The sequence below is a fragment of the Triturus cristatus genome, chromosome 2_2, assembly GCF_964204655.1.
Source record: "Triturus cristatus chromosome 2_2, aTriCri1.1, whole genome shotgun sequence".
Classification (NCBI taxonomy): Eukaryota; Metazoa; Chordata; class Amphibia; order Caudata; family Salamandridae; genus Triturus; species Triturus cristatus.
The window spans coordinates 785616795-785642750 of NC_140582.1; the positions used below are offsets into that span (position 1 = coordinate 785616795).

The 25956-nt window shown below is 46.6% G+C and overlaps 1 protein-coding gene across 14 annotated transcripts in view; it reads right to left on the reverse strand.

Annotated features, from left to right (window-relative positions):
* EXOC1 (exocyst complex component 1) overlaps nt 1–25956 on the reverse strand; it is a 330473-nt gene that overhangs the window by 201794 nt on the left and 102723 nt on the right. For 7 of the 14 annotated variants that reach the window (XM_085642065.1, XM_085642060.1, XM_085642059.1 and 4 more), the window contains exon 5: nt 1835–1855. The exons of the other annotated variants lie outside the window; for them this stretch is intronic. In XM_085642065.1, the coding sequence (XP_085498191.1) occupies nt 1835–1855 (21 nt within the window). The remainder of the gene's footprint in view (nt 1–1834; nt 1856–25956) is intronic. 14 annotated transcript variants of the gene reach the window in all.

Here is a 25956-nt window from a genome sequence, read left to right on the forward strand (position 1 = left end):
TGGAGTGATGCTCAGGATAAACTGTGTATACATTGTGGACTGGTTTCTGGTCCTAACCTTTTGGGGTATTGGTGGCTGCCCCATACCTTGGAGCACACAACGTGATAATTGATATATTGGACTGTAGGAATTATTGCGATTATGATTGCGCACAAAACCTTGCCATAATTAGTTGTGTTTACCTTTAATTCTTTCTTATCCAAAACAAATGTCTTGGAGAAATAAAAAAAAATAGAAAAACCTTATGACTAAGGGCACTGGAACCAACACTTCAGGTGAGTTTAAATACGTACATTATTCCGGTGGGAAAATAAAAATAACTTTAAGAAAGTGGACATGGGATTCATACATAAATATAATTAATGCTGAAATGTGAATTCTATCAGGTATTATGTCTTTATGGCATGGCTACATGAAGGCAAGGACCGTGAATAGAACAAAAAGAGAAAAAAATAAAAAAAATGCTCCTATGAACACATCACGTGAAGAAATTATTAATAATAAAAGTTTTAAAAAATGTTTTATTATTTATGCAAGCGAGTCAAAATGAAACACTTAACCAGAATGCAAGGACATGAGTTCTCACCACCTTCAGGAAAACAATGAGCGCACACTCATAAGTCGTGCGCACCTCCCAGGTGAAAACTGCTCACACTCTTTATACAATTTGCCCAGAGTGCAGTAAATAACAGATACTCAATTTTAAAACCTTGGAATAGGCAGTTACGTGCACATTTTTTATGTTTTCGCCAGGCCTGGGGTGCGTTAACTGGTACTTTGCACACATGCACCAGGTACAAATGCAAGCACTGAACATAAAAAACAGTGTTGCACATAAAGTGTAGTGGTTCATCACAAAATGATTTCGCAAGACTGATGTTTTATCCACTAGACTACGGGAGAAACAGGAGATTTGATTACGAAAAACTCCCAAAAAAATAAAAATAAAGTAAATGGCCAAACGATATTGTAAGGAAAAAACATTTTAGTTGGAACCTGAAAAAGGTGTTCAGGAGGTGCAGGTACTAAAGAATTACGTGATAAAAGATTCCACATGTCGTCCTATCCAATACATATGAAGGCATGGCATACAAACAATATATAGCCCATGCAGTGTTTGGAAAAAGAATAGTTTTCTTTAACGATATCTACATCTGTAATAATCCCCAAAATAGGTATTCCAGAACGTTCCTTTGTTTGTTGATGTCTGGTTGAGTTTTGAGAACTATTGAAACAGCAAACACATGTTGGTCACTTTAAAAGTAATCACTGGAATTCTTAATTCTGAAATTCTACATTACAACATAAAACCACTCCTTACTAGTAATGGTATATCTTTTGCTGGACTAACCAATCAAAAAGTCTTGACGTCTACATTATGTTTAACATTTTGTAAACCATGTTCTTATTTAGGCTACCCCTGTGCTGCAAAAGTTAAAATGTAAAAGTGGATTTTCTTTTCTATCCACCAACAACAAAATGCAAAGCTTTGTGAGGTAGTAGAACTACTTTTCGCTCCTCGGATATCACTTCCTATTTCAAAATTTGAATGCAGTTCATAAACAGAGGGACGCCTAAATATGAAAAAGGATCACAAACAGAAAACATATGAACTATAGCAACGGATCTATTTAGGCAGTCCTGCAGAAAATAAACTATTAATAGTAATCGAAAACATTTTGTTTCTGAAAAATAATCTATGTTTCCTTTAACAGCAACTAGGCAAAGAATTGATAAGCAGTTACCACGGCAAGGTGTTAAAATGTTAAACACAATCCTGTTATCACACGTGACAAATTACCAGAGAAAAAAAGAAAGAAAAGATACTACCCACCTTCAGCAACTTTAGGCAGTTCTGGAGAGCAAAAGGTATGAAAAAAGAGCAGAGGAAAGTAAGCAAGAGGATATTATAGCTGGGCAGCACAAAACAGTTAATGTACTAAGTGCCTGGAGATTAGAACGCATATCCTCAAAACACAGTCAGATGTTAAAGAAACAGCTAGCTAATTCAAGAAAGCCCTTGCTGTCAAGGCAGACAATCCCCAATCACACACGTCTGATTTAACTTAAGAAAACATGCTTCACTGCGGCCCAGTATTAATGTTATGTATTAGAGAATTAAGACATAAGGGCCATCATGATGAGTTCCAAGTAGTGAGGAGATTGGTAACTAGAACTGGTGTACAAATAACTCATGTTGTTTCCCACGTGGACGCTGCACGAGCTAAAAGCTGGTGAACTGCGGGAAAGCCATAGAAAAGGGGCAATTACTGGGGCACTGTGTGCCGAAGAGCCGCCGGCCAAAGTAATTCCCCGTTTCTCAAGGGACAGAAATGGGTGCAAGTCGAAATACCACAGTATTGCATCCCTGCACCTCGAAATCAGCAATAGCCATGCTATCTGCAATTCTCTCTGCGGGAACACTGCATCGATACTCAAGCACTAGTGAGAGGGAAGGTGAGTATGTGCAATCCTACGAATAGGACCACGTTACTAATCGGCCACTAAACATGGGTTTGTGTATCACAACATCTTGGTAAAACGTGTCGCTGGAGTTTGAATAGCTTTTTTTTTTTTTTAAAGAGAACTTTATTGAAAACCGTGCACATCCAGTTACAAGGTATACAGACGGGGATTCCGCAAATTAGAAAGAAAGGGCAAAGCTGATACATTCATCATAAAAGCAGTTGCATATTGGAAACAACGGGGGATGGAGTGGGAGGGGTCAGGCTGAGTGCCCAGAAGAGGCAAGGCACGTGTAGGAGAGACCACAGAGAGTCAGTAGTGAGCAGAGGAGAGGGGGCGACCCCTACAAGCCAGCACCGGCGGCCGTTGCGGGCGAAGAGCCATTAGGGAGCGCGGGAGAGGACGCAGAGGGTGAGGCGCTCTGGCGTTGGAGGTATGAAACAAGGAGACCCCAGATATCATGCGGCCGGCTAGTCACCGGTGTCAGGTCCCAGAATTTGGACAGAAGCGTCTGACAGCGCGCCACATCTTCAAGCCAAGCGCCAACCTTGGGCGCGGGCCTTTGACCCCAATGCATGGCGACCCTGCATCGCGCAAGAACAAGCAGCATAGCCGCGAGCCTACGGGAAGCGTCGGGACAGTGTTTTACAAAGCCAAATAGGCATATCAACGGGTCAGGCAGGACAGGCGTGGAAGTGATCTCAGTGATTGCGGTGCACACATCTCGCCAATATGCAAAGACCTTGGAGCACAACCATGCGAGATGAGAAAAGTCGGCGGCGGGAGCAGAGCAATGAAGACATCTATCGCTGGGAACAAGGCCCATTCTATACAACTGGGCAGGAGAGCGGTACAATCTGTGCAATTATTTAAAATGTATGAGGCACAGGCGGTAGTTAGGAGACAGTCGTTCAGTCTGCCTGCAACAGTACAGCCAGATCTCCGGAGAGAGGTCGGTGCCCAGGTCCCCACTCCACACAATGCGTGCCCGGTCAGCGGAGATAGAGGATCCTACCAGTGTGAGTGTTTGAATAGCTTTGAGTGAGGTCAATCTCTTTCTGACTAAGTCAAGTTCAAAGTGGTATATCATGTTTGTGGAGCAACAATACTGGTTAGCAACTACATTTGCATATTCACATTGGGCACATTGGGGAAGAGAATTGGGGCACAAACACCACTATATACTATGATAAAATGTTAAAGATGACAAATAAGTGGTCATGTTAGCAGAGGGTCTGTTTGTGGTAAAAGAAAAGTCTAACCTGATGCTGGGTTCGATGAGTGTGGAGGTTCTTGTCGCTTATGCCTAGGTGGATTGGGGGACCTCTCAAAGAAAGGGAGCGGAAGCAAAGTCAGGGCCAGAGGGATCCCTTCCTTCTTTTCAATCTTTCAACTGCTGTTGTTAACCAGGTCTCTTTTTCCTAGGGTCTTTTTCAAAAGCTAAATGTGCAAGTGTGATCTTAGGTTTTGGACTCAATTGATGTTAGTGCTTTAGTTGCTCTCAATATAATCTTGCATCAAACCAATGATCTTCTCTGCCTCTGCTGTGAATAATGTAAAATAATAATCTAAAAGATGCCTAATCTCATCATAATCTACCGTGTTTTTTTGTGTCTTAATTCCTTTCTACCAATCGTCACTACCTATCCTTTCCGGTCGCATAGTGTCTGTTTATGGAACGAAAGTGAGATATAGTACAAAATTTATTCTGTCTAAAAATGTTTTTTTTAGTGCATAATAGAGAATGAATGTTTGAAAAATGGCTGTCTGGTCAAGTGTGTTGGAATGATGGCTCTCTACGTAACACGCTTCCAAAACAAACCAATGTCGTGTGCTGTCCCATTCAAGGAAATGCCACAGCATTTCAGAAATGTCAGAGCACTTATATCTAGTGGATAGCATATTCCAAAAACACAACCGAAATCCATCAACATTCATGAGCAATATAACAGTGCTGGGATGGTGGCAGCCAATGCTGGCCTCCTCGGTGTCCTGTGGGCCTGGGAGCATACCTTTCCTCTCTGTCCTGATGAGAGATGGCTCTGAACCCCGGACAACTGTTAGTTAGCCGTGGATAGACAATGCACTTTGGAGCAGGGTTACTGTGATTTGCCTTAGAAAAACCAACTGTCCACTGTCCTGTAAAATGCAATGAAAACCCCCCAACACACTTCTGTGCCTAAAGCTCTGCAGTATTTATCCTGAAAATGTGCTCATTCTCGGCATCCTGTATGACAAAAGTTTGAGGGGCAGCGGAGTGATGCTTGTGGGGAAAGTATGGGAGCGATGATCAGCATGCATCGAATGCTATAGGGTTATAGGACTGTTAAAATCCTGGCTTGAATTGACAAATAGTGAGTGATGGTTCAGATCTGAATATGTACTATGGATAACAGAATGATGGGGAAAATCCGACCATTTAGGATTTATAAGCGACAACGCAAATCTGAACATCCACTAAGTTTTACTAAGCAGTGGTGCAAATCTAGGCACACAGTCAAGGTTTTTAAATGATGGGGTGAATCTGAGGCATGGGTACTCAGAAACATTTTCCCACGGGCCAAAGAGGTGCCAAAGGGTGTGACTGAGTGCCACAATTATGTTAGCAGGGTGGGGGTAAGGTGAGATTAGGGGAACAAAGCATGCACATGGTGTGGACTGCGAGCTGTTGCGTTATTGTGAGAGTTTTATTACATACTGTCCTCTAAAATAAGCCTCGAGTATAAAAACAGATTTACAATACTATGTAACACTGTATCTAAGTTGTTATCCCTCTACCGCACCCTGTAGTGGGCTTCCTCTGGTTGCTATCACTACATCTGGTGAATCAAGTGTACAAAGGAAGTATCTTAGTTATTGAATTGGAATGACATGTAATCTTGGGCCTCACAATCTCTTCATGCCTTTAATTATCGCATCTGTCAACATTAGAAGTGCTTACAACAGGCCCAGTTAAGACAGAGTACAATAATAAATCCGTGATTAAGGCCCCTCCTCCCACCGACAAGGTGTGCAATTCACCGATGTCAGTGGACACAAACACCAAACCTCCACCACCAGAGGTTGTTCAGTGGGAATGTTTTATCCATGGAACTAGTAGACATGACATTTAACCATTTTGCCAAAATATGTTGGCGGTGAAATGACTTAAAAGTCTGGGCAGGTTATACAATAGAGTGTAGTCCCGAACCTTTACTATCAGAACCACTCACATCCAAGTTGTTGTGCAATGAGCAAGATGGAAACTATGAAACCAGACGGCATTTTTTCAATTTTTTTTTTATCTTGATCTCCATTTGTGCTCATGGTATTTCTAGGCACCTTTTTTTTTCTTACAGAGATAGGAAGAACTTAAAGCAACCTAAACACTGGTTGGAAGTATGTGCTAAGAAAAAAGGACAGTAACCAACAATCATCTGATTTTACCCATGGAGACGAGAACACCCTGTTTCATAGCCCACTAACTAAAATGTTGTGTAGTAAGAACGTTATAGACCTTAAAACAAAGAGTCTTGATTGAACTGTTGTGCTGGTACTCTTGCTTCAGCAACTTGTGTGATCATGGTCAAAGCATGCCATTAATATGCCTATGTCTGCTTGTCATGATATGAAAGAGGTGGATGAGCCACTGAGGGCTCGAGTCAAGCCCAAGCCAGAGGCCTGGCTTTGACTCTGCTCGAGGTTCTCTTGGATTGTCAAACACAAAACAAACCGAGCCTTCAGGTGGCTTCTGCCTGCCAACCACACTTTTACATCATGTGCCAAGAATTAAAGACAAAGTAATAACTTTTGATGTAAAACGAGCGTGGGAAATACCCATCTTAGGGCTGAATTGAACAATAAGAAACCAGAAAACTTAGGCTCAATCCTGGCTTCACTCTCTGACCAAACTGTGTGATCCTAGGCAATTGTTTTATTTCACCTTGCCTCCCTTTTCTTCATTATCAAATAGAGAGCAATTTGACATACAGGAGCTCTGGGTGAGCACTGTACAAAAACATCTCTTGTGTGTGGTTTAATTAACTTTAACATGGTCCTAGTTATAAAAAACTAGAAACTATAGAGGGTGAACATGAACACGGACTTGCCTATTGGTTCCCTAATGTCATTGTTGTCAGAATGGGGGAGAGGTAATGACGGTTTCCAAAATCACGATTAAAAAAGTATCAATTGTAATAAATGCCACTCAATTTAGTGATGTAAACTGATGTACTAAGGAAAACACTTCCACATATTCGATCAAAACACTTGTTGAATTTTGAGGAGACAACATATTTACATTTTTTAATTTTGTTTTACATTTTCCAATAAACAATCAAGTACAAGTCAGAAGTTCATCAGTGGGCTTACAAAGTACAAGTTGGCAGCACAACAATATATACTATTCAACAATGGGCAGGAGCATATTTGATACAGCATCAAAATCACATCATAATTAACAGAATGACAAGGTATAGTGAAAGACATTAATCATCAGTCATGGCAAGCAAATAGGATGTCAACGGACCCCAGATATCACGTGGTTTAGAGGCACGAGGGAGGTTCTCAGCATAGCAAGTAAGCTGGTCACGGCAGTACACTAAATCCTGTAGCCACTGTTTATGTGTCGGCGCCGGTCTGCCACCCCAGCCTATAGCAACCCTGCGCTTGGCCAATAGGAGCGCCACTGCCACCAGCCTCCTAACCGCAGCTCGTATAGTGGATACAAGTCCCAATAAACACATATGCGGGGTGCACGTCACGAGCGTCTCCACCATGGTGGTCAGGCTTCGTGTGACTTGTACCCAAAGTTCTGCAACCTTGGGACAGGCCCAAGCTAAATTTTGAAAATCTGCCTGAGGGGCATGACACCTAACACACCTGGCAGAATCCTTCAATCCATATTTATATAGCAGAGCAGGTGTATAATACACCTGGTGCAGGTATTTAAAATGTATCAATTGAAGATTACCATTGGCAGTGAGCCACTCTGTCAGTTTACAACTTTCTCGCCAATCATCTTCAGACAACGGGTCGGGAAGAATTGCATTCCATTTAGTCAATGATGCCGCTCTGGTAACTAACCCCTCTCTCTGCGAGATGTGGTATAAGCGAGTGATGAGGCGTGACTTCGTTTGAGTAGTGTAAATGAGTTGCAATGCATCCGGTGTCCTCGGCGCCCTCGGAAATTGTGGGTACAATGTTATTATCGCAGCCCGCAGTCTAACATAGATAAAAACATTCATGGCAGCATTGCCCCCCTTCCCTATAAATGCTTCAGCTCCTATAAAGTCCGCATCTGGAAACACATCCCCCATCGTGTGCACCTCTCTCTCCTGAATAACTTGAAGCGCACCTTTTTCACCAGATACAGAAATGGAAGAGTGATGCAAAAGCGGCATGCCCGGCGCATAGAGCAGTAGTTTCTGTGCTCGCTTCCCGAGTTCCTGCCATGCACCGACAGTGCATTGCACCGTATCTATTTCGCCCTTTTCAAAGACCGAATGTGTGTTCACAATCATGGCCTTTAGCGGTATAGGATGTGCAGCAACCTCTTCCACCGCCACATGCGGAATATAGGCAGGCGCTTGTAGCCAATAGTATGCATAGTGGGCCTGTGCACATAGATAATACAGCTGCAGATCCGGAGCTGCAAAGTCGCCCATATCATATGGAAGGGTTAGGACTTCCCACTTCACTCAAGGCTTTCCCCCCCATGCGAGTGTGATCAACAATGAACGGAGTGTATCAAAGAAAGTCTGCTTGAGAAGGATGGGGATATTAATAAAGAAGTACAAAAACCGAGGAAGTACAATCATTTTAAAATCAATGCTATCCAGTCAGCCAGTGATAGAGGCAATTTAATCCACCTAGCGACCTGCTCTTCAAGTCTCACGAGCGCTCTATGATAGTTTGATTGAACAACTACCTGCGGATCTCTATAGATCCAGACTCCCAAATACTTTACTTCATCTACGCACCATTCCAAGGGATATTCAATCTCCATACGCTTCGTGTTGTCCGTCAAAGGCATAAATATGGATTGGGCCCAGTTTATCCCTAGCCCTGCATGCCATTCAAACCGGACATATTCCCTGATAAGGCATGCTAAATGCGTCTCCGGATCCCGAACACAGAGCACCATGTCGTCTGCATACATGGATACTGCCAGCGGACGTTGAAAAAAGCTCAATGCAGCACGTGCATACCGCTGGCGTAAAATACACGCCAGGGGCTCCAGAACCACCGCAAAAAGTAAAGGCGATAGCGGGCATCCCTGCCGCGTACCACGCTTTATCGACAACGTGGTGGAAATGTGGCCATTCAGCCGCATTCGCGCAATACGATCCGTGTATAATAACCGGATCCAGTTTGTGAAAATAAAAAGGGACACCCATGCGATGTAAAACGGTGAATAAGTAGGTCCAGGAAATCGAATCAAAAGCCTTGGCGGCATCTAATAGAACCGCTACCGCAGGCAATGTTGGTTCTAGCACATGCAACGTGGCAAACAGTGTGCGTAAATTGTGGGATGTCAAGTGCGCAGGCATGAACCCATATTGGTCTGGTAGCACCATAATAGGTAATAACAATCGCAGACGGGTAGCCAAGACTTTTGCCAGAATTTTAACATCAGTGTTCATAAGTGATAAAGGCATATACGAGTCACAACTGTCCGGCGCCTTACCAGGTTTCAGGAGCGCTATAATTAGTGCTTCTCGCATGGTGGATGGCAGACATTTTTGCTCATATGCTTTGAGATATAGCTCATGCAAGCACGGTGCCAAGAGATCGAAATACTCCTTATAAAACTCAGCTGGCAAACCGTCTGTAACCGTAGCCTTCCCGTTTGGCAGTTCTTTAATAGCATTCCGTATTTCATCAAGCGTAAGCTGATGAATCAAAAAATCTTGCTGCCCTTGTGAAAGCCAGACCAGCGCAATATCTTCTAAGTAGCGTACAATATCAGCTTCCTCCGCTGTCTTACAAGTTGCATACATGGCCTGATAGTATCGTACAAACGTGTCAAGGATCTCTGCCGTGTCATAGTGTATAGTGCCTTCATCGTCTGCAATCTTAGCTATATGTGTTCTACCCCAGGGATCTGCAATTTTGTTGGCTAATGCCCTTCCTGGTCTGCCCCTTCTCCATATTATCGTGCCGTCCAGCGGCGGGACAAATGTTGCACCTCTTGATCAGCTGTATCATTGTACTCTGTGACCTTACTCCTAATAGTAGCTAGAGTAACAGGGTCCGCCCTAACCTCATATTCACGTTCTAAACGACCCAATTCCCATTCCAGTGTTCTCATAGTGCCACGCAAAGATCGAAGAACCCTAGTTTGCAAACCTATACAGACGCCCCGTATGGTCACCTTAAAGGCTTCCCACAGAATGCCCATACCATCTTCGGATCCCCTATTATGTTCAAAATAATCAATTATAGCTTCCCTCACACCTTCACAGATACCCGGGTCTTGCAGGGAGGAGGATTGTAGACTCCATTGAAATTGTGCAGGCGTGGGTATGTGTGAGAAGTTGGCCTGGTATATGCTGTTCACTAGTTCTAGTGACCACCTTGTACCATGCCAAGCAACCCTTATGGTGTGGTTGTAAGTCAACCTTTTCGGACTAGCTGCCCTAGTGGTAGCGTAGGCTAAGCAGTCTTTGAGGCTAAACTCGTGAAGCGTGTTAAGCCAGCTGTTTTACCAAATGCAACCCCCTTTTATACCAATGAAAGGACACCACACAGATATATATTCAAAATATATATGTATTTATTTCTCAAAGTAACCCCTAGTCTCTTTATGAGCACAGGAGCACAAATCGTCAAACAAGATTATCACAGAATACACAGAAGTTGCACTTTATATGGATAGGCCCTGGTGGCCACTCAAACCATATACTAAAATAGTGGTATAAGTACCACGAACAGAAAAGGGAAAAGGCCTAAGGCCTCTAGAATCGCTGGGCCTACAAGGAGCTAACGTCAGTTAGTGACCAGGAGGTCCACGGGTGGCGTGTGCAGAGCAAATAGTCACACGCGTGCTCCCATAGGTTTCAATGGGTGCGTAAAAAGTACAAAGTTACTGCAAAGGAGATCTTCCGGGTTGACTAGGAACTTAAGATTTGGAACACAGGCACTAGAGATGTATTACTACACATGGGCACCGGAGTACCAGCTTTACCTCACCCACAGGAAGCGGGTGCATAGGCCTCAAAGTGCGTCGGGTTTCTTCTATCTGTTCCGTTGAGCCTGGGACAAAGATGCTGCAGGCGGTCGGTCCGGGAGAGATGCAGTGGATCCAAGAGTGGATCGGAGATGTTGAAGACCTGTAAGCAGAGGGGACAGTGTTCACAGTCACTAGCCAGTGACCAGCGTGGCACCAGGTGGGTACCAGGCGATGTCGGGTGCAAACAGGTGATGAGGGGTAGCTTGTCTCCGCAGCCACGTGGTCCCTGAAGGTCGACGACGTCCAGGAGTCGGCTCACGAGCTGTCCCACGCAGGCTCTCGCTGTCGGCGGTGTCGGCGACTTGATCGAAGCAAACAAGCCTTGGCAAAAGCAATTGTAGGAGGATTCGGAAATCAGCTGTTGGTTCTGACCAGCAAGGTCAGAGGGATCGCTCCTTTGGAGGGGAGCAAGGGCCAGTCTGGAGCAACCAGACCAGCGGTGTTTGTCGTAGATTTCGTCGCCAAGATGGCCACTAGCCAGCGGCCAGCAACCGGTTAGGCGCGTCGAGTGGCAAAATGCAGAAGGGCCCCACGCAGATCGTGGAGATGCTGGAGGGCTCACCTTTGGTGCAGATGCTGCTCGAGGGTTGGGCTTCTCAGGACCCAAAGCACAACTTGGAGGGAGCCTCGGTTGTTGCACTGGTCAGCTTGTCGTAGTCGTTCCAAGATGGCTGGCTCCACGTGTCTCGGTGCCTCCACGGGTCTCCTCTTTTCAGGGACTGTGGATCGGGCGGTGAGAGGTCTGGAGGTCCAGGTCTTGTCAGTCTCTGGGCTCGGGCTCCGGCGGGAGGCGGCGGCAAAGCAGACGGTGATTTGCTGGATGGTGCTTGCGTTAGCAAGGTGGTCACTCCCTGACCACAGGGGAGATTTTCTTCAGTCTTCTGTGCAGCAGAATGTCGAAGTTCCCGTCTTCTTCTTAGTTTCAAGTTGATTCCAGGATGTCTTGTTCAACTCCAGCCCAAGCTGAGAGTTCTAAGTCATTCCCCAGTAAGCAGTCTACAGGCAAGGTTGGGGACACTGCTACCCTTTTAGGGCCAGTGACCCCTCCCCAGCTGAGACATACCTCTGCCATGGGATGACTGTTCTGTTTGCCATCAATGTTAGTCACCTGGTAGGAGAAACCGGGCAAAAGCTGCTCAGAGGGAACTAGCCAATGGGCCACCATTGTGATGCTAGCCCCAGTGTCTCTGTAGGCCTCAGCTTTTGTACCATTGATGTAGGGCTCCTGTCTGTACCTACCCAAAGTGTTGGGACAGGCAGTGAAGTTGGCAAACCCCATGCCACCATCACAGACAAGAGTGGTTGCTGTAGGGGAATTGGCTAAGCCAGGGTCCCCCTGTGTTCCCCAAGTAAACCCACCCAGATTTCTGGGGGCACTCCCACCACCTGGGGGATTACTGCTGACAGTAATAGGTGGTGTGACAGGAGTAATTGGAGGAACAGTTTTGTTTTTAGCCCTTGGGCAACCGCTGTCAGTTTTCCAATGCCCAGGAGTTTTACACTCATGGCAGTAGGGCTTTTTAGCTGTGGTAGAGGAGGGAGCTTGGGACCCACCACCCTGTGTGGAGTTTTGGGGCCCTGAGGAAGGTTTCTCTTTTTCTTTATCCCCACCCTTCTCTTGAGGCTTGGTGGTATCTTTCTTTTGGTCACCACCCTGGTTTTTAGGCCTGATCCTGGTCCTGACCCATTTATCTGCCCTCTTTCCCAATTCTTGGGGAGAGGTCAAATCTGAGTCTACCAGGTGTTGATGGAGAAGCTGGTTTTGACAATTACTTAAAATCTGCTCTCTCATCATCAAATTGTACAATCCTGTATAATCAGACACCTTACTTCCCAGCAACCAACCCTCCAAAGCCTTAGTGGCACATTCCACATATTCAGACCAGTCCTGAGTCTGTGTCTTCTGGGTGTCTCTGAACATTAACCTGTACTGTTCAGTGGTTAAGCCTAACCCATCAACTAGGACACTCTTCAGGACTCTGTAATTTCTGACATCCTCTTCTCTAACAGTGAGGAGTCTATCTCTGCCTCTCCCCTCAAAGGAGAGCCATAAGATTGCTGCCCACTGGTCTTCAGGAACCTGCTGCACTTTGCAGGCTCTCTCAAGAGCAGTCATCCATTTGTGGATGTCATCCCCACTTTTGTAGGGGGGCACAATCTTGGACAGGTTCCTATTGTCAAAGACCCTATCTTTGTCCCTAGGGACATTGCTGCCACCAGTGGGTATAGACCCACTCTCTCTATGCTGCCTAGCCTTGCTCAGTTTTTCTTCCATCAGGGCTACTTCTAGCTCCTGCTTCCTGATCCTCAGCTGGGCTTCCTGCATTCTGGCCTCATGTTCCCTCCTCTGAGGGGTGGTCAGTCTCCTTCTGGAGTGACCTTGAGAGCCTCTAGAGCCATGGGAAGCATTGGAGTCACCTGAGCGATTCCTTTGCCTTCCAAGCCCTGTGTTAAGTCCACTGGGGAGATCCAATGGGGTGAACCCACTGTCAGTCCCCAATAGCCTTAGTTTAGCTGGGCCAAGTATAACACTTGGCACTGGGCTAGTTCTCCCTTCATCCCCACTCACATCTGTATCCCCATCACTTTCTTCCTCTGTGGTAGGCATCCCATCTAAGGGGTGACTATTGGGAAGGGGTACTTCAGTGGCATCTTCAGAAGGGGGGCCTCCTGTTCCTGTCCCTAAGGGGGCTAACTGGGAAGCTTTCTTGAGTGCTCTCTGATTCTCATCATTCTGTAAGAGCTCTCTGAGCTCAGCAGAGTTTGGGTTCTTGGGCTGTTTAAGGCCTCTAAGAGTTGCCAAATGCCTGAGCTCATTCTGGTTAAGGGTAGCAAAGCTGGATGGTGCCCTCTGGGGGTCACTCTCAACAGAGATGGGTACAGTGGACCCCTCTGCCCCGGCCATTGCTCTTAAGTGTGGGTGGATGTGTTGCAATCTACCTACACTTGGGTTTACCTACTAAACCTATCTAGTAGTTGTAGTCAGGGTGTGCTACTCCCTTTGCTCTACAACAACTAAGTTCAGTAGAACTTATGTATATCTAATCTTGTTTTTATATGTACCTACAGGTACCTATGTGATCTTTCAATTGGTAACCAAGAGATTACAATGGTAAAACACAGCAAGCTCAAATCCCACCGCTGCCACCAATGTGAGAAGTTGGCCTGGTATATGCTGTTCACTAGTTCTAGTGACCACCTTGTACCATGCCAAGCAACCCTTATGGTGTGGTTGTAAGTCAACCTTTTCGGACTAGCTGCCCTAGTGGTAGCGTAGGCTAAGCAGTCTTTGAGGCTAAACTCGTGAAGCGTGTTAAGCCAGCTGTTTTACCAAATGCAACCCCCTTTTATACCAATGAAAGGACACCACACAGATATATATTCAAAATATATATGTATTTATTTCTCAAAGTAACCCCTAGTCTCTTTATGAGCACAGGAGCACAAATCGTCAAACAAGATTATCACAGAATACACAGAAGTTGCACTTTATATGGATAGGCCCTGGTGGCCACTCAAACCATATACTAAAATAGTGGTATAAGTACCACGAACAGAAAAGGGAAAAGGCCTAAGGCCTCTAGAATCGCTGGGCCTACAAGGAGCTAACGTCAGTTAGTGACCAGGAGGTCCACGGGTGGCGTGTGCAGAGCAAATAGTCACACGCGTGCTCCCATAGGTTTCAATGGGTGCGTAAAAAGTACAAAGTTACTGCAAAGGAGATCTTCCGGGTTGACTAGGAACTTAAGATTTGGAACACAGGCACTAGAGATGTATTACTACACATGGGCACCGGAGTACCAGCTTTACCTCACCCACAGGAAGCGGGTGCATAGGCCTCAAAGTGCGTCGGGTTTCTTCTATCTGTTCCGTTGAGCCTGGGACAAAGATGCTGCAGGCGGTCGGTCCGGGAGAGATGCAGTGGATCCAAGAGTGGATCGGAGATGTTGAAGACCTGTAAGCAGAGGGGACAGTGTTCACAGTCACTAGCCAGTGACCAGCGTGGCACCAGGTGGGTACCAGGCGATGTCGGGTGCAAACAGGTGATGAGGGGTAGCTTGTCTCCGCAGCCACGTGGTCCCTGAAGGTCGACGACGTCCAGGAGTCGGCTCACGAGCTGTCCCACGCAGGCTCTCGCTGTCGGCGGTGTCGGCGACTTGATCGAAGCAAACAAGCCTTGGCAAAAGCAATTGTAGGAGGATTCGGAAATCAGCTGTTGGTTCTGACCAGCAAGGTCAGAGGGATCGCTCCTTTGGAGGGGAGCAAGGGCCAGTCTGGAGCAACCAGACCAGCGGTGTTTGTCGTAGATTTCGTCGCCAAGATGGCCACTAGCCAGCGGCCAGCAACCGGTTAGGCGCGTCGAGTGGCAAAATGCAGAAGGGCCCCACGCAGATCGTGGAGATGCTGGAGGGCTCACCTTTGGTGCAGATGCTGCTCGAGGGTTGGGCTTCTCAGGACCCAAAGCACAACTTGGAGGGAGCCTCGGTTGTTGCACTGGTCAGCTTGTCGTAGTCGTTCCAAGATGGCTGGCTCCACGTGTCTCGGTGCCTCCACGGGTCTCCTCTTTTCAGGGACTGTGGATCGGGCGGTGAGAGGTCTGGAGGTCCAGGTCTTGTCAGTCTCTGGGCTCGGGCTCCGGCGGGAGGCGGCGGCAAAGCAGACGGTGATTTGCTGGATGGTGCTTGCGTTAGCAAGGTGGTCACTCCCTGACCACAGGGGAGATTTTCTTCAGTCTTCTGTGCAGCAGAATGTCGAAGTTCCCGTCTTCTTCTTAGTTTCAAGTTGATTCCAGGATGTCTTGTTCAACTCCAGCCCAAGCTGAGAGTTCTAAGTCATTCCCCAGTAAGCAGTCTACAGGCAAGGTTGGGAACACTGCTACCCTTTTAGGGCCAGTGACCCCTCCCCAGCTGAGACATACCTCTGCCATGGGATGACTGTTCTGTTTGCCATCAATGTTAGTCACCTGGTAGGAGAAACCGGGCAAAAGCTGCTCAGAGGGAACTAGCCAATGGGCCACCATTGTGATGCTAGCCCCAGTGTCTCTGTAGGCCTCAGCTTTTGTACCATTGATGTAGGGCTCCTGTCTGTACCTACCCAAAGTGTTGGGACAGGCAGTGAAGTTGGCAAACCCCATGCCACCATCACAGACAAGAGTGGTTGCTGTAGGGGAATTGGCTAAGCCAGGGTCCCCCTGTGCTCCTGTGCTCATAAAGAGACTAGGGGTTACTTTGAGAAATAAATACATATATATTTTGAATATATATCTGTGTGGTGTCCTTTCATTGGTATAAAAGGGGGTTGCATTTGGTAAAACAGCTGGCTTAACACGCTTCACGAGTTTAGCCTCAAAGACTGCTTAGCCTACGCTACCACTAGGGCAGCTAGTCCAAAAAGGTTGACTTACAACCACACCATAAGGGTTGCTTGGCATGGTACAAGGTGGTCACTAGAACTAGTGAACAGCATATACCAGGCCAACTTCTCACAGTATGTTCATATTGAGCAGGACAGGGGAGTGACCGGAGAGTGTCTTGGGCAGGTGACTAATATCAATGACCCACGAATGCACATCAGCTGTCCCTAAACAAAAATCAAGACGTGACCAGGAATGGTGCACATAGGAGTGGCATGTGCCTTCCTTTAGACAAGGATTGCGCAGCCGCCACATATCTAAGAGCCCCAAGTCCCTTATGTCATTAGTGACAGAGAGCGCTGCCTTTTTGGCCGCCACTTCAGCTGAGGACATGCGGTCCTCCCTCGGGTCATCTATATTAGGTCCACAGAGGTTTACAATTGTCACACGTGTGCCACACAGAAAGCCCTGCACCAGGATATATCTCCCCATATCATCTTTATCAACATGCAAAATTTCAAAGGGGATGCCCTTCTTGATCAGGATCATAACCCCCCTCGCATAGGAGGAATAAGTAGACGCTATCCGCACACCCGCCCATCTAGAGGCCACTGCCTCCGCTGCATGCGTCGTGAGATGGGTTTCCTGCAACAGTACTATGTGCACATTGTGACGGTCTAAGTATGCCAAGACCTGCTTCGTCTTTTTAGGATTGTTCAGGCCTCTAACATTCTATGTCATCCATGATATAGTAGCATTCTTAATTTCCACCATTTCACGTAGTATCTAATGCACCAGCCCGCCATTGTATATAGCCCGGTCTTGTACATGCCACTGACAATTCAAACGATGTGCCCAACTCATTAGCATTTGTGTATAGTTCCAACAGTTCCCACTTCAGCATCTCAATTATGCTAAGGAACCCCCAGCAAACAGTAATCGCACAATTATGTCTCAACATGACATACAATAGTAAAAAGAAATACAGCGCATCAAAGTATGCCTAAAAAACTGAGATCAATGTAGGGCACTCCAACCCCCGAGATAAAACCAGGGGGGGACAAGGTATGTATATAAGAACCTACCCCCATCCAGGGACAACCACCAGAGGCATCGCATAGAAAAAACATTACATTTTGCAACCCAACAATGTACATTAGCAAAGCAGTGATCATGCCAGGACATCAAGGCTCAGAACAGCAGAGAAAAATCATTAGTCATTTAAAAAAAAAACAAAAAAATAAAATAAAAAAATAATATATATATATATATATGTATGATCAAAGGCGATCAATATTGCAAACTTTGACATAGTAGTCAGTCATTTTGACGAATCAATCTCTATACGTGCATCCTATTAACATGAACTACAACTGCACTACACTCGTAATAAAGAGCTCACATGGTCAGTCCTCAGTGTCTGCATCATCATCGGCCGCTCGCTTTGTCTTCTGCCTCTCAATGTGTTGTGCATATTGCATGGCATACTTGGGTGTCGCAGAGATCTTGGCCTTTCTCTTATGGTGAATACGAAGACGCGCAGGGTACAACATGGCATATTGGATCTTCAAAGACTGCAGCTTCTTTTTCACCGGATGGAATTCCCGACGCGCCTGCTGCACCGATGCGGTAAAATCAAGAAATAGGGCGAGTTGCATGCCTTGATACAAAATGGCGCCTTTTTCTCCGGCCAGGCGCAGCGCCACATCCCGGTCACGATAATTAAGTAACCCGGCAATGATGCTACGCGGTGGCGCTCCAGGCACTGGTTTGGGCGCCAAGGACTTGTGCACACGCTCCACCACCATCACGGTCGAGAAGTGCTCCACACCAAGCGTATCTTTCAGTAAAGTCTCAACATACAGTTCCATAGGGCCAGTATTCGTTGACTCAGATACCCCAGTAATCCGTAAGACGTTACGGCGTAACCTGGCCACGAGATAGATCTTCATTCTTAGCCTGGATTACTGTTAAAAGTTTCTCCATACTGGTGCATGTCGCACTGACCACCTCCACCTGGTCCTCAGTAGTAGAGATACGCTGTTCTGCCTCAGAGATACGGGACCCAGGTTTATCAAGCTTGGCCGACATGCTGTCCATGCGCCAGTTGAGATTATCAATTTTACTGTTGATCGCCTGCAGACTTTGTTGCATATTGAGCATCATCCGCTCCAACCGACTGCTAGCACCCGCACCCAACTCCAGTTCAGTGTGCAACGTCGCGGGAGCCTGCGATTTCGTGAGGCGTCGAGATTTTAAAATTGAGCTTCGCCTGCTGCTTATCCGTTTTACCCATACTTGCTCCAGGACCAATGCAATATCACAGTCAGACCAGTGCACAGCCCTGCACGTCAAGTGTCTCCCAAGAGGCTCAAAAGATGCCCAGCCTGCAAGCATCCACAGCCGTGCAATGTTGGGTGTAAATCAGCGCCCTCTAGTCCTGTATACCGCAGAAGACACAACCCCACTGCTTCATGACATGTACAGCAAAAAAAAACACAATTGATGGATGGAATGCAGAACAAATCAAAACATTCACCTCCAGTCAAGAGATCTGGGTTAAATCCATCATTCATTTGCACTCCATGCCACCCCAGTTTAGACCTGGCTATATGCAAATCAGTCTTGACCCTGTGCCTCATGGGAACAGTCCAGCCCGAACTGCCAATCAGGTCCTCCCTGGACTGGAAACAAGCATCCCAGGACCGGTTTCGGGGTTTCACCCCTCTTCAGCCAGGATAGCTTGATTCCAGTGGCACAGTGAGCCCAGGACTCACGTCTGAGCATACCTGGCACACTTAGGGCGAGAAAGCAAAAGACACAATTGATGGACGGAATGCACAACAAATCAAAACATTCACCCCCAGTCTAGAGATCTGGGTTAAATCCATCATTCTTTTTCTCACCATGCCACCCCAGTTTAGACCTGGCTATATGCAAAGTTGGCAGAGTATGCCCAGACGTGGGTCCCTGGCTCACTTTGCCACTGGATTCAAGCTAGCCTGGCTGATGACGGCTGATTAGCCAGAAACCGATCCCAGGATGCTGGTTTCCGGTCCAGGGAAGACATGGCTTGGCTGTTCGGGCTGGACTGTTCCCATGAGGCACAGGGTCAGACTTATTTGCATATGGCCATGTCTGAACTGGGGTGGCGGAGTGAGCTAAAGAATGATGATGGATTAAACCCAGATCAGCTGACTGGGGGTGAGTGCTTGCAATGTTCAACACTCCGTCCATCATCTCCTTGTGTTTGCTCAGAACATGGACAGGCAATCAGCTGGACCCTACCACAACGCAGCAACAGTTCACCGTCGCTGCGCCTCACCCTGATCACAGGCCGATGCCCCCACGCACCCTAGACAGCAGCTGAATGCTCATAAAGACTGCAGTACAACAGGGAAGGACAAGTAGGCCTCAAAGGCGCTCAGCAGGGAGCTGGCCGCATATAGTAAGCAGGAGCAATCAGGAGGGCAGTGCCATTGTCAGGTCAAAGGCATCTGAAGCAGGGCAAAGCCCAGACACGTGAAGGCACCAGAGGTGTCCCACAACACATAATGGCTCAGCCAGGCATCCACAACAGAGGCACCTTCACTGTGCGATCCCGCTTCTCAAGGAGGCGCCAGGCACATAGCGGGGATTTCGCGGCCACCAACACTTCTCACAGCGCGCCCGCTAAACCCAATGCGCTGTATGCGGGCGTAGTACACACCGCAATGTAGCCCAGCAAGCAAGAGAATGTCCAGCGGCACTTTCAATAGGGGCCCGCTCCCTGCCACTCCTCAGCGCTCCCGCAACCGCTCACAACACAGCCGCGCCACCCAGACAGGCACCGCGGATACTCACCCGGGATCGGGCCGTATCACACCATAGGGCGCCCCGGGATTAGCAAGTCAGTTCAGCGGAGCATATGCAGTCCGGCAGCAGCGCTTACCACTTGGAGAACAAGGAGTGCAGCCACACAGTGGAGTCCAGTTCAGGCCCCCAGGCAATCGGATACAGGGCACAGCAACCCTCACAGCTCAGTCTCCTCACCGAGCACCTGCGGGGGCTGCCATTTTGTAGAGAGAAACGTTTTCCACCTCAATCTCCGCAGAGCAGTTGTAAAACTCCACGCCGATGCCAGCAAAGTACTCCACGTGTGCAGCGCAGCTCAAAGAATATCGAAGTTCCACTGGATGGTGTCAGATTCTGCAGGATTTTAGCCGGATAGTGACCTTGACCGGCAGAGCTGCACTAAGGTGCGGCCATCTTGCTTCGGGCTCACTAGCACCCCCCAATGTATTTACATGTTTGTTGCACAATGTCTTTAAACATGAATGAATGATGGAACCAGAGCGCAACGGATGCCGGGGGCATCTTGGCGCTGTAAGTGTCAAGAACAGGTACCCAACAACAATTCTAAGTGTCTAAATAACCAGGTTTTAAAGGATTTCCTGAAGGCCGATAGAGAACTAGCTACTTTCAAATCCTGGAGAAGACAATTGCCATTTTGGGCAGTCCAGATAACAAAGCTTGGTACATGGAGATATCTGATGGGAACTTTTGCCAGATGCGCTGGGTCTCTTGATGGGGCAGTTGTTGGCTGCTCACTTGATGTGGATCCCTAGCGGGGAGAGAGAGGGAGAGAGGGGGCGAGGGGGAGAGCGAGAAAGAAAGAGTCTGACTTCATGGTAGGGGAACTGGGGCTATAGCTACCCTACGTCTTGTTCTCCTTCTCCCCTACCACACATGAGAGCAAAATCGAGTTTTCCTTCTAGCAATAGAAACTAAAGTAGGATTACATCGCTGACATCCAGATCTTTATGGCTAATGGGGTGCCCATCTTTTAATGTCTAAGGAGTGCACCTCGACCATTTTGTTTTCTCTATTCTGGTGGACTCCTGGCTCACTTTTGACTGTAATTGAACTTAGGTGTGGCCATATTAGCAGGAGCCTGGTGGTCTCACTAACATCGGTCTCATTTGCCCTTGGCGGTCTACGTTCTCTATAATAACCAGACTTTATCGCCACTGATAGTGTCTAATATATTGGGGCGTTTTTTTTCTCGGTTTTTGCAAAAAGAGTTATGTTGCTGCATTGAGATACAATCCAGCACTAGTTGATTGAACTCCCTTCTGGTTAATCTGGACACAAGGTCAACTACACTTACCTCGCGAGGTCAACTGCGCTTACCTACATCTTCGCCTACTCGGAGCGCCTCTGTCTCTCTTATTCATGGACAACACCCCACTGAGGTCACTTGATGCCAAGCTGGAGCCACTCGGCCTCAATGCATTTGCAATTAAATACCTGCCTAACATAACGAAAAATGCTTCTAAACACCTCAAACACAGAAATCTTAAATCTTATCCAGAAACCTTAATCTCTGATCTCTACTTGTGCCTTAAAAGGGGTTTCACAATTAATGTCCTCATCCTCCACTCAAAGAGAGGAGCTAAATGAAGGAAAGCTTTCCACTCGATACTCATGATCACTTCCTCCAAAAGATTTGCATATGGACTAAGGCTTTTGGTAATCCCCCCTCCCATTTTCAATGCGAACGCTACCATCACCATTTATAACAATGGGATAATCCTCATCCAAGCTGCTGACTGTCATTTAGATACTTTTGAAGAAACGTTTCACAACATCAGGAAGTCTATTACTAACAGCCATCTCGATACTGCAAATAGGTGGCTTAGCCCCTCATCCCTTTCACAGCTCCCCCAAGTGATCCCGTTCTATAGTCCCTCCCACCTTTTCTTCCCTTCCCGCTTCCCCCTCAGCGCCTCCGCTCCGAGCACTTCCACTTTCCTATCTCCCCTTCCCTGCCAGCAGGATCTGACTCTCACATGATTATCAGTGATCTTACCCAGCTCACTGCCCACCCCCCCTAATTTTGGCAGGCATTGGAATGGCTCTCCCTCTTCCTCTCCCTCTGCCACTACACTTATACCTACATCCTGCGGTAGCCCCTACCTACTCGCTACTAATTTGTCCCCCACACGTCCCATGGATCACAAGGTGATCTCTCTGAAATCAGAACCCATTCCCCCTAGCTACATCAGTACTCATACGACCCTAGTATCACTTAATAATCAGCTCAGGAGTCCCCCATCGCTCCCTGGCGAGCCTGATTATCTTTCCAACTCAACCTTCCCTTCTCTGGATCTCACAGACCAGCATCACCCGAACTGCGCTATCAGCTCTTCCTCCCCACTAATGGGCTCCCGGATACACGCCTTGTCATCTGAGCATCACCTCAGCCCCGCTTCTTGCCTAGCAGATATCTCGCGGGATCTTCTACTACTTAGGGCTGACCTACAAAAGCTTAATATCATCACCTCGGAATTGGCTAATGACTTTTTGTCCCACAGGTCGATAGGGAAGAACAGACAATCAAGCACCAGCTACTAACTACTGCACTACTACACTGTCATCTTCCCTTTCATTTATGGGATTATCGCCCGACGCTGCTTCTCTCCCCCCCAAAGGTGGAGAACCATTCCCTGCCCGAATGATGCCTCCAGACCTTGTAGATTTAAGATCTCCTTAACAGATAATAACATTCACTCCCTCCTTCTTACATACAACTCCATTCATACAGTCAATCTGGATAGACAATTCTATATTCAGTCTATTCCCCCTAACCCTCTCAGAAGACCTAGACACAACCCTAATACTATAAACAAATCCAACCTCAAACAACCTCAACCTACTCAACTCCCCACTCTTGAAATGCATGCTTATCAATTGTAGATCTGCTGTGAAACAAGCAGCGGATATCGCTGATCTCATCTTGGTGCATAACCTTCGCCTTCTAATACCTACGGAACCCTGGCTAAAGGAGTCTTCTGGTTCGGTCATTGACATCCTAGTCCCTCCTAGCCATAACATCATCAGGCTTGATAGATTGGTCAAACCTGGTGGAGGAATCGCCTGTATATAACTGAACAGACTTACTGTGAAACAGTCACTCACCGATACTCTCACATCTTGCGAATACATGTACATTGACATCTCAAGCAACCTCAGGCCTCAATGCACCTTGCACACATTCTACCATCTGACGGGTGATATCTTCCCTTTTGCAGAACAAATTATGGAAAACATCTCCTCCAATGTGGATCATCATTGTCCCCAAATCTTCCTCAGTGACTTCAATCTTCACTGGAATGAGCTTAATGACCCTGCAATGAATAGCCTCAAACCTTTCATAGCTGACCTTAACATGATTCAAATAACAGCCACACTCACAACCTGGGCTCGATCCTGGACCTTATTATCGCTTTACCCAACTTCATTCAACTTGACGCGATTGTCCGGTATGACTGGACTGATCATCACTACATTTCCTTCTGCATCATGGAGCCTTGGGCTAAGTTAAAATCTCAACCTAAGAAACCTAGGCATTGGAAGCGATCCATCGGAAATGCAAACCTGAATGAAATGATATCTCTTCGCAACATAACCTTGCCTCCTCCTACTCACATGTCTGGGGTTCCGGACCTAACTGAGCATTACAATAACTCCATATTGAACATTCTAGACACTATTCACCCCTGGAAAATAATAAGAAGGTCCACCAAAGACTCCAAACCTTGGTTCAACGAGGGGTTAAATACAGATAGACGCAATCTAGGACTAGCCGAACGATCCTGGAGAGGCTCGCTGTCTCTTGAACACCTTATGTTCCTGAGATCTAGGAAGAGCACTTACAATGAAAACATTAGGAGTGCTAAAGCGAACTTCTTCAGAAACCAACTAGATAAAGCCAGTAACAGGCCAAAAAAGCATTTGGAATTAATTGAACTCCAATACAACAATCTTCCCATTCTTTCGCCAACAGCCTCCACCATACAGCCAAAGTGTGATGATTTTGCTGACTTCTTCCTTGGAAAGATGGAAAAGATTAAAACTGATCTCCAGACATCAATGAACCAGCTGACAGACCCATACCCCAGCTACCCCTCATCCTCTCCTTCCCTCCAGTCCCCACCGATCCAGGGTACACTCCCAAAAGAAGCACCTCCTGGAGCCTTTTCACTCCCTTTGATGAAATCTCAATACTTAACATTCTTGCTACACTTAAACTCTACAACCACTTCAATGACCCGTTACCCCCCAGTTTCTTCAAAGATTGTATATGCCTCCCTAAAGCAAGGTGTGATTCCTGATTGTCTAAAGTCTGGGCAGGTCACACCTATTCTTAAAAAACTTACTGCTAAGCAAGACGACCAGAACAACTTCCGTCCAATCCCTAACATTCCTACTCTATCGAAGCTGCTAGAGAAATGTGTCCATTTCCAACTTTGTAGCCACATTGATCAATTCCAGCTTCTTGATCACTTCCAATCGGGCTTTCGTCAGGATCATAGCACTGAAACGGCCATTACCCACATAATGGATGACACTCTAAAAATGCTGGATCGGAATGAAGCTTGCCTTCTCGTGCTCCTTGACCTCTCGTCTGTTTTTGATACGGTCAAACATGACAATCTCTTGGATATACTGGAACGCAGGATGGAAGTCTCAGGATCAGTGTTAAACTGGTTTGCCTCGTTTATTCATAACAGATCACAAAGAATTAAAGTCAATCACCCCCTCTCAAACTCTAATCCGATCACCCTGGGGTCCCTCAAGGGTCCTCGCTCTCATCCACTCTCTTCAACCTGTTCATGGAGTCCTTAACGCAAATGCTCAAATCATCCAATATACTCTATCACATGTACGCTGACGATACCCAACTGTACTTGAAAATCTGCTCCCCCGATGATATCAATTCACTCAATTCAACCCTACTCAAAACCCAACACTGGCTGACTTCCAACCATCTCAAGCTAAACGCCATTAAAATTGAATTCCTCCTTATCTCTCCTCCCAAACAGGGGCCTATTGTTGTTGAATACATTAAACAACTTACGGCTCTCAACTGTGTTCCACACATCATGGACTACCACATTTCTCGGTAGAATACTCGATAAGGCCCTGAACATGCAGGAGCACATCAGCGTTGCCATCAAAGGAGCGAACTTCCAAATGAGCATACTAAGAAAGTCTGCTGTTCAAGCACTAGTCATCTCCAGATTGGAGTATGGGAGTTCAACTCTCTGTGGTCTTCCGAGCTACAAGGTGGCACCGCTTAGAGCCTCTTTGAACTCGGCGGCTAGGCTCATCACAGGATCCAAAAGAAATAGTCACATCATGCCGGATTTGAAATCTCTAAACTGGCGTCCTTTTGAGGCTAGGATTCATCTTAAAATTACTTGCATGACCCACAAAGCCCTTCACATAAACACTCCTCAGTACCTCGCCAGGTAACTGGAACTCTCGGGTGGTTGCAGATCTTGGAGGAGTTCTAGCACTTTGCTGCTAAAACCACAAACATTTCAAAGAAAGAAAACCTATAACTGAGCCTTCTCCGTATTGCCCCTAGAATCTGGAACACCTTGCCTCTGGAAATCAGATTGAATCCCTCCACGTCCTCTTTCAAAAAATAAGTCAAAGCACATCTTATGCATACTCTCTGAACTTGTTATGTACCTACTCCCCCCCTGAAACAATGCTCTGAGGCTCCCTCCTCACACCTATGTTAATTTACTGTATTTATGTGGTGTTCCGATATATCGGTACTCTAGTTTACTCGTTTATCCTACACTGTCAGATTGTTGTTTTACTTAATTGTCTCCCTCTCTGTTATCCTTGCTCTTATGTGAAGTGCTCTGATACCCACTTGGGTCATATTCACGCTATATAAAACTTTATAAAAAATAAAGCTCCTGCCTCTTCAGGTGGAACGTTTGCAGGGAGGAACTACCAGACTGCTGGCAGAGCTGGAGCGGAGAGTCCTGCACGGCAAGTACCATCTGAAACTCTCTTTCAGATAGGCTGGACCTAATCCATGAAGTGCATTGAAAGCAATCCATAAGGCCTTAAAAGCTATACA